General features: G+C 39.4%; 1 protein-coding gene across 1 annotated transcript; it reads left to right on the forward strand.

Annotated features, from left to right (window-relative positions):
* Positions 1 to 1,218: 1,218 nt before the first annotated feature.
* On the forward strand, positions 1,219 to 9,313 carry LOC104080943 (the record flags this gene model as incomplete). Its single annotated transcript, XM_009583499.1, has 4 exons — positions 1,219 to 1,437; positions 2,878 to 3,060; positions 5,791 to 5,924; positions 9,211 to 9,313. Coding segments are annotated over 4 exons (639 nt in total), but the record flags the coding sequence as incomplete, so codon positions are not given.
* Positions 9,314 to 9,799: the final 486 nt, after the last annotated feature.

Genomic DNA, 9,799 nt, shown 5'->3' on the forward strand with positions numbered 1-9,799 from the left:
CATGCTCAGTATAAAAACTAGGGGCGGGGCGGGGGTTCTCCCCCACCCTGTTCGTGACATGTGGTCAGCAGTCGGTGAGCAGTTGCATTGTGGATCACCTGCTTTGTATATTCTGTAATTGTTGTTGTTAGCATTGTTATTATTAGTGTACTACTTTGTTTTATTTCAATTATTAAACTGTTTTTATCTCAACCTCCCAGTTTTTCTACTTGTGCCCTCCCGATTCTCTCCCCATCCTATTAAAAGGGGGCTGGGGGGGTGAGCGAGCAGCTGCATGGTGTTTTATTGCTGGCTGAGGTTAAATCATGACAATACTGTATTTGATCAGTGGTCAGAGGCAGTGACAGCTGTGTTGCAGAGATGAGTTGATGAGTCACTGAGCCTACTGTAAGAATGTGCACTTTGGCAGCCTCAAAGGCAGTAAGTTCTCTGTTTTCCAGGCTGTGAAATCTGCAGGAGAGGAAAGGAAACCCATACATGTGGCATTTCCAAGACAGCAAGGTGTTTTAGTCCTAATTTCTGTTGCTTAGTGGGGATAAACTGCATTGAGTTACACTGCTGCAGTTGTTGCAGTGCAACATGGATTGTGTCTCTACCTTTTGTCAGCAGTGCATAGAACATGTGAATAGACTGTTTTCTTTACGATGTATCTATCCAAGCATTTTTGAAGGGTGGGAAAGTAGAGAGGTTTTCTTAATCTGTAAGAAAACCAATACTAAGGATGGAGCAATGCCAGTATATATTTGCATGTACATAAAAGCCATGCAATAGGTAGCAAAGGGTGCAGCCCATCATACCATGATCTACAGTTGTTCATTTTAGTAGGGTCCTCCTTCATTTTAGCCACCTCCAAAGGTGGCTTTACTTTGGTATTTCACTATTTGAAGTTATGTTAACATGCCAAACCATGAATAATTTTATCGTCTGCTATTAAAATCTTAGGCTTCTGTAGCTTTCTTGCTGTTATTTTGATTCTCGGTGGTGATATATTTAATATCCTTTAGTTAACTCTTTTCATAGTGATACTTCAGTACTTTCTGTATTTTTATTTTTTTTCTTAGAGTGATTTTAAGCATAGGCAACAGTCCATCATTTTTCATCCCATTTTCTTTCCTCTGTTTATTTTTTGCTGCAGAAAATAAGTGTGAGGTTCATTTTCATTTTTCAAACTGGTGCTCTTGGCCTTGAGTGTTCACTGTCCTTTTTTTTTCTCCCTAGGTCACAATGGAATACAAGGAGAGTAATGGTGCAGTGGAGCCCATCCGAGTGCACACACTTGTGATTTCAGTACATCATGCCCCGGACATACCTCTACAACAAATACAGAAGGAGCTAATGGAGAAAGTTGTTAAAGAAGTAATTCCAGAGAAGTATCTTGATGAGGGCACAATTTACCATCTCCTTCCAAGTGAAAAGTTTGTAGAAGGCGGTCCTAAGGTATGGTGCTTTGAAAGAGGACAGCTTATACAGGCTTGGATTCTACTTTGCCACATGCTTCTAAATGTTCTCTTGAACAGAAGTGCAATGAACCGGTATAACTTTAACCAAGAAAATCTGTACATTTTTAAGGAAGCTTCAGTAATTTCTATTGGAGTTTTCCTACTGGACAGCTGGCATTTAAACTGAAGCTGTACCTGCTTGAGCAGCCAAATGTACAGATTCTTGGATCTTTTTCTTCCAGAAAGTATTTTAAATGACCAAAACCCAGCCCTTAAGTTATACGCTAAAATGCCTGACTGGAAGTATCTCTTCACTTTCACAGTAACAATCAAAACCAGAAATAACAACAGGTCTGATCTTCTACATTGAAATTATTCACAAAGCGGAAAAAACTTCAAGGGAGACCTTAATGTATTAAGTCTCAATACTCATTAGAATTTGACACGTTCTGCTTTCCAGGTGCTGGTACTAGGTAAGCAGGTCATTGCTGTGAAATTGTAAAAAGTTTTGTTACACAAAACTGTCTAGTTTTGTATGAAAAGTTCAATGAAGGATTAAAACTACAAGGTGTGCTTATGAACACACTGGGATGATGTAGGGATACCGCTTTCATTGAGGAATAAATGTCAGCTTTACTCCCATACTGCTTATCTGAGGATTTAAAATTAGTGGATTAATGCAGTTTATCCTCTTTCAGGATGGAGTATCTCAACACTCTGGAGATCATTTATCAGCTTGCAGTCACCAGCTTTGCTAATCTGACAGAAAGGCAGTAATTCTCTGCTGGTTGAACAAGTTGGATCAGCTCATCAAATTGTAGCAGGCAGACAAAAGTCCATGCAACAGGGTGGGACTCCATTATCGGGGGCACAGGCAGGCAGGAAGAAGAAAGAAGAGTAGTACCAAGCAGTCCTTGTGCCACGAGTGAACCATTAAGGTGAACTCAGCTAGAATTTCTCAGTATTCTTGTGCTGGCAGCACTGAGCTGCAGCTCTCTGAAGCCCCCGCTTCCTCTTTAGTATGTGTATCTAAGTGAAGCTTGTTAACCTTTTAGGTCATATGTGATCTGTTTTTCAGGAAGTCTTTTGTCTCTCTAAATTCTTGGCCTCCATCAAGTGCTACTGAGTGAAGTCATTGGCCAGTAATCCAGAGGTAGTATTTTATGTTTGCCGATTTGAAGGGAGCACACTCTTTGTGATGTTTACAGTTGTGCCACATTCTTATCAGTCTTCAAAAGTGACTGCAGCACAGACGGCTTAGTACATCTCTGAAAAATACTCCAGTCACGTAGACCTCATTCATTAAACAGTTGCATGTGAAGGCGAACACTGTGAACAATGAGTCTCATCTTCGGCAAATACAAAACAAAGTTGTACCCAATATGAGATTGGGTAAACCGTTGTGTCTCATGAATGTATTCAATTGTTTGTCCTGCAGAGTGATGCTGGACTGACTGGCAGGAAGATCATTGTTGATACCTATGGAGGCTGGGGAGCCCATGGTGGAGGTGCATTCTCTGGAAAAGATCCCTCCAAAGTTGATCGTTCTGCAGCATACGCAGCTCGCTGGGTCGCAAAATCCCTGGTGAAAGCTGGTCTCTGTAAAAGGGTATTAATCCAGGTAAGAGCAACCGTAAAAGTAATATATCGTAACAGAAATTCTGTCTCGTGTGTCTCATGTCTCAGAATACATACTACCATCACAGCCCTGCTCCAGTTTCAGAAAAGCATTTCTCATACTAGAGTGGAGCTCCAGGAAGTTTCTCTTGGGGGTGTGTTGTTAAGTAGCCCTATGAGGGAAGCCAAAGACACAGGCCAGGATGGTCCTGAAACAAGGAGTGTGTTCTCCGTAGTATTCTTTCTCCAACTCTGTTGCCATCCCTGGGCTAGGTACTTCTTTGCATCACCCTTGCTTTTACCTCCAGCAATTCTAGTGATCCTCTGCACGCACGTGCATGCCCAGCACTCCAACCTGGGCTGCGCAGCACGTTACAGACAGTTATGTTAGCGGTGTCTAGACGTAGTTGTGCAACCTGCTGTACTATGTGGTCGTATTAGTTGTAACTTAAACCATTTTAAGCTGTATTTGAAATTACCTGAAGTTACTGTGAGTTCTCTACTGTGTGTTCCTAGTATACTACGATGTGAGGTGTGACTAAAAGCAAAATTAAATTGTTTTTAGAAGTTTAAAACAAGAACAACTTTCATCAGTCTTATATGCTCGGAAGAAATTCACTTCCTTCCTTGTGCATGAGTTTTTGGGACTACTAAGTCTAAGAAGTTGAAAGACATGTTTTATTGACCCCTAGACAGTTTCACCATTAAACATGAACCCAATGTGAATGCTAAACAATAGAGGTTTGTCTAAGCAGCTTGCAATCCTAGCTTATACACATACTCATTCTGAGTAGCTGCTATGTAATACTTGAACCCAATACAACAAATTACTACAGTAAAAAGTAGCAGTGATCTGGCTGATGTTTTGCTGCAGAGGTGTGTTTAAAACCTTTTACTTTCTCCGTGGACCAGAGGAGAGGCCCACTGCATGTGGTTATGATCAATGACATAGTATCCAGACATCCCAATTAGGAACAAGGTCCCTTGCTTTAGATGTTGTGCATCTGTTTGATACCTGATTAAACATAAAGTTTGGAGTTAGTCAAGGAAAGGGGAGATTGGGAATAAGCCAAGCACAAATAGTGATTGTTAGCCATAATTTTATTATGATTATAGATATTTTTTTTTTTCCTGAGGGACAGAAGACAAACTTCTGATTTCTTGGTATGCACATTTTTAGTGGCATTTTTGAACACATACATCACTGTCTTAATTCTTGAGTTAGGTGGGAATGTTGTTATTCCAGTAATTCCCAGAGACCCTCCTTCAATACCTGGGTCTGACTTTAGACAAGGCAAGATTGATTTTGTTAACAGCAAACTATGGAGATAACAGATATTAGCAATGAAGAAGATGGGAGGAGAGAGGAGGATGGGAGAGCAGAAGAGCGAATGTCCTGTGAAGTCATAGAAGGCTGGATTAAAGATTAATAAAAGGAAAAATGTATCAAGTGGAAAAGCAAAAGTGTTTTCAGCCCATTAGTGTCTGTGGGCTACATTAAGATCTTGCCAGCCTCCTCTGCTATGGATATTGTTTCCATGCTAACCACCTTTTCATACTGAAAGAGCAAAATGGATAATGGAGGGAACTGCAGCAATTTAGCTGGATATTATCACAAATATCATGTAGGCTTTATTTAGTGTGATACAGAATTGTTAGCTTACTGGTTAATGAAAAACAGACTTAGCAGATCTCAAAATTAGCTAATTTTGAAAATTGATTTTTGTTATCCTAATCATGACTATTTTCAAAATAGTCATGATTAGGACAGTTTCTAACAAAAATCAATTCTTGATACTAAGAAGTATATAGATAGAATCGAGCCATTGGACTATTACTTCTTGAAATCTGTAGAAAGCAGAGAAAATGAGAAAGACCAGTGAAAGCCACAGAATGGTTTGCGTTGCTTACTGACATTCAAGCAAAACATATTTTCATCCAAATACACCATGATGGAAGAAAATGAAGCAAATGTTAGCCTATACTGCAGCAGGACTGTATTTTGGAAAGGGACTGAATGATAAAAGCAAATACATTTCAGGAGAACCTGTCAGTGCTGTGCTGTGCAGTGCTGTGGTGAAAAGAAGCTAATGTGATTCTTGGATGTTGGAAAGGAGCTATAGAGCTCCTCTGTCCTCCTTTGAATGAAGTGAAATTACAGGGAATACTTCCTGCGTTACTTTGTCTACTTCTGATAGCTGGGTTTTAAAAAGTACATGGAAATATTGGATGAAGTTCCAGGGAGTGCATGGAAATAACTCACTCGGGGAAAACAAATCTGTGAGTGCTCTAGAAACATGGAGCTTTTTCTCATCTTGTCCTAGATAATCTTTTCTCTGCCTCAGCAAAAAAAAAAAAAAACCCACCAAAAAAAACCCAACCCAAAAATATTTGTAGATCTCAGAGTCTCCCATCTCAAAGGCATGAAATCCTTGTGTCTAGCTGAGGCTGAAGGATGTAGAATGGCAGTATCTGAGGACGATTAGAAAGAACTTCCTTTAAGGAATGTCACTTAGGTCTGACATTTGACCAGGCTTAGCATTCTCTGAGGAAAACAGATAATTTTCTAATATAAAAGACAAATAACAAAACCGTATCTCCTAACTTTCTTTATGCAGAAAAGGTGTCTGTAAGATCTTCCCCTGATACATAAGATAAGCCTTTCCTTTCTCTTAAGCAAAAAGTAGGAAGGACTGTTTTAACTGTGTTTGAGTTGTATGCATGTGTTCTACAGCTATCATATGCTATCGGTCTGAGTCATCCTCTTGCGATCTCAGTGTTTCATTACGGAACATCAGACAGATCTGAAGAAGAACTGCTTGACATCGTGCAGAAAAACTTTGATCTACGCCTTGGAGCTATCATAAGGTTTGTGTGCTATTAGTGTTTACTGAAGGGAATAATATTTTTAATGCTCTCTTTAACAGTTTAATGTTAAAGTTTCTGGCTCCTAACCTCATGAAAGTCACCTGCATGATAAATCTATAATTCCTGTCATTTCTTCCCTCACCCATGCACCCAGTACAACATACAAGGGCCAATTCATAAATCTGGTCACAAAATGTACTGAATAAGTAAGACTGGTCTAAATTATACCATGTTATATCTCCCAGTAACCCTGGTAGTGTGCTATGTTGCATTCATTAGCCAGGTGGCAGTGTGCTTGGTAAAGTAGAATTAAAATTTAACATTAGATGTAGTTAGGCTTTCCAGTCTGTCTACAGGGTGTGTAAGGCTCCCAATCCCTGCCTTATCTGGAAGGCACCAGAAATATTGGCTCTTTCTGAAAGAAGTACTGGGGTAAATATGGTCTCCCTGCCTTTGATCTTTAGGTGGCAACAACTTGTGAGACAGCTGCCACAAGATGGAAAGGTTCTGGTGCCCTCATTTCACAAGCAATCCCATTGAAATGAGTGGGACGTTATGTGCTGTAATTTGCCCTTGCTCATGCACAGAAGCTGAGTGTCACCCTACCACAATAGTGGCAGTATGGTGTTTGCTGTTGCTGTTCTAGGGATATTGGCCATTAGCCCAGAAGAGAAAAGAACACCCTTAAGTGACTGGCTTCTTCATGAGGTGTAAGTGTAACCTACTTTCTGCATCAGAAAAAATGAACACTGAGAGCCTGTCTCTAGTTGTCATGCAGTCTTGTGCAGCCTGTTTGAAGTCAACTAAACTTAATTAAAAAGGAATCCAGGTTTCTTAAATGCTCTCTTAAGACCTGGTAAGCCATTGAAATATTGTATGCATTTAAAAAACAGAACAAGAATAAAAATCCCGCCATGAGATGAGCTGTCTTGAAGTGAAAATTCAGTTGTGACCCGAAGCGTCATTGAGGCTACCATGCAGTCAGAGAGTATAAGAAAACCCAAACCTACTTACATTGCCTCCTGCAGCCAACCCAGCTATATTCTGTTCTGGAATATTTCTGGATCTGAAAAAGCAGGTCTTTTAGACAAACATAATCCTTACACTTAAAGAAGCATGGGAATTACCCTTTTCTTTGAGAGAACAAAGGGCTGGAGGAGAGAAGCAGATCAGCACCTGTCCTTATCAGCTGTTACCCACCTACATTCCAGGGAGCTGTAATTTGACCCTAGCATTTTTCCTTCTTCTCCCTTTCGTGACTAACTCATATGATTCTTTATGTGAACTTCTAGGAGGTAGAGCTTCTTGCCTATTTGTAATACAGCTTCCTAAGACCTAATGGTACAGGCTCATCTTCTCAGTCCTGAAGAATCTTCGAATCTCTTGGGTGATTTTCACCAAACTTGGCAGGCTGGACTTCTAAGAAGTTTCATGAAATAATGCAACTAATGGAGAGAAACATTCTTTCCTCTTTTAAGGCAGCAGTGGCTTTAACTCGCAGTGTGAGTTTAAACTCCTGATTAAACTCTGTGAAATTGACGTGGGAGCTCAAGCCTGAGATACCAGCAAGAATTTGACTCCCTGCACAGAGGAACCACTTTGTCACTTTGAGCAATGCGCGTTTTGAAACCTCTGTTCTAAAATGCTAAAACATACGTGCTAGCTATCTCATTATTTAAGGAAAATGCTTTTAATTATTCACTTCTGTTTTAAATCCAGAGCTATTAATATCGTTCTAATCTCTATATTCCAGAGGAATCTTAAGCGTATTTGACACTGAAGGGAGAAATGTCAACATGTTAGTGAATAGGAAGTCTCTTTTTTCCCTTAAAAAAGGAAGGACATTTCTGACAAGCTATATCAACATTTTGCTAGTGTGGCCAGCCTTTTGCCCTCCTTTTCAGAATGTTTCCTGAACATACATGCTGAGAGTAGAGCTGACATATTTTTAATAGTCTGAGAGAATGCAAGGCGTTACAGCAACTTCTGTGGCTAGGTAATGTTTTCCAAGTGTTACCATTCACAAATACAATCAAAACTCTTCTTTGTCATTATGGCAATTCATCGCCATCAGTAATTTGTGTGGCGGTTCCCAGACACTTTCCTTGATTTGGTGTGCTCAAAAATGCTGCATTTTAAAAATACATTATCATAGCCCTCGAAGTGGTGAAGGCAGTAAGAAGGGAAGAAAGCAGGCAAAAACATGGGCATTAATGAATATTTTGTTGTCAAATATTAGCTCACAATTTTTAAAGTCCTGTAAATGGTGCTGGCTATCCAGTCTAATCAACTGTGCACTGAAGTACTTCATGATGTCTTACTTTTCATTTAGTCAGCACTCACATTTTGATGGCTTTTGTGTTAGGGTCAAGCACAAATGACTGTAGTAGCCATTGGAGCATGTGATCATGTTGCACAAAATACTACTTGAAACAAGACTTAGCTGCTGTACATCATCAATGACCCCATAAGTGCGAGAATGCGTATTCATTATCCTGTTAGTATTTATGCTTCTTTCCTGACTTAGCCATTCCTGCACCGATTTTCTCTCCAGCAGCTTACGAAATGAATCATCTATTTCAAATGTGCTTTCAAAGATAATTAAACAACATAATACCAAATAGAAGAAAGCCCAAGTAGAAGATAATGTTTCAGGCCTTTCATGAAATGAAGATAAATTTCTGTGTGGATACCTGTAGCTAACCATTTAGCACAGCTGAAATCCACTGTATTATGCAGGTTAAAAAGCAATAATCATGACTTCCACCTTCATTATTTATCTAGTCATAATCAGTGTTAAGCCCTATTCTAAGTAGTGACTTTGTGCATTTATATAAGCAGTTAAACCTCCACAGTTACTAGATCATCTTTGGCTGCTTCTTTTCAGATCATCATTGTCTTTCTGGCACAATAGCATTAGAAAATATTCTGTATTTCACTTGCAATAACAGAAAACACATTGATGCTTGCGCAGGTATAGCTGAACTTTATTCCAATTGTAATGCTTCTGCATTGTAAAACTTATAAAGCCTAACTGCATATTTACTGTATCTCTGATACATTTGAAGAAAGCTGACTGTTTGTCGTCACTTTAAAATTGAAACCATCAGCTCACTACCTTTCCTGCTGTAAATCTGGGTGATTGGGCAAGGAAACAACACCTAGGTTTTATTGTCTTTCTTCCAGGGATAATACTGATTATCCCTCTGATGTGTCTAAACCATAATATATGTTGGAATAGAGTTAAGTGTAAGACTTGCTTTTCTTTTCTTTTCTTTTCATTAAGGGAGCTGGATTTGAAGAGGCCAATCTATCAAAAAACAGCATGCTATGGGCACTTTGGGAGAGAAGAATTTACATGGGAAGTACCCAAAAAGCTTGTGTATTAAGCTTTTCAGAATGTTTCATGTAATTGACACGTGGTTTAATAATCAGGTAAAATTTCAAGCTGTTCAAGAAAAGACTGTACCTACTCTTTTTTAAATGACATTCTGTAGTTAATAGATTTACTGAAAATTATTTGTATTTAATTTCTAGCTCTCATAGTGGCTTTACACTTTAAATGCATGCTGCTCTATCTAACATACTCTTCAGCTTTGTCTTTGGTAATGTGTGAACAATTTAGGCCTTTGGCTGTGATCAGATATTAAGTCCACAGATGGTCGTAGAAGCTGAAGTCATTCCTGTTCTGCCAGGGAAGCCCACTGCTGCTTGCCCAGTTAACTTTGTACTGAAGTGGATGAAGTTGATGAGGTAACTTCCAACAGTTCCCTGTGAGAGGAAAGCAGTAATAGTACAAATTGCTGTAATTTGGGCCAGGACTTCCACGACTACAGCTTTAGTTATGGTCCTTGTAGTCAAAGCAAATTAGTAAA

Source organism: Fulmarus glacialis, unplaced genomic scaffold (assembly GCF_000690835.1).
Source record: "Fulmarus glacialis isolate BGI_N327 unplaced genomic scaffold, ASM69083v1 scaffold45578, whole genome shotgun sequence".
NCBI classification, from domain to species: Eukaryota; Metazoa; Chordata; class Aves; order Procellariiformes; family Procellariidae; genus Fulmarus; species Fulmarus glacialis.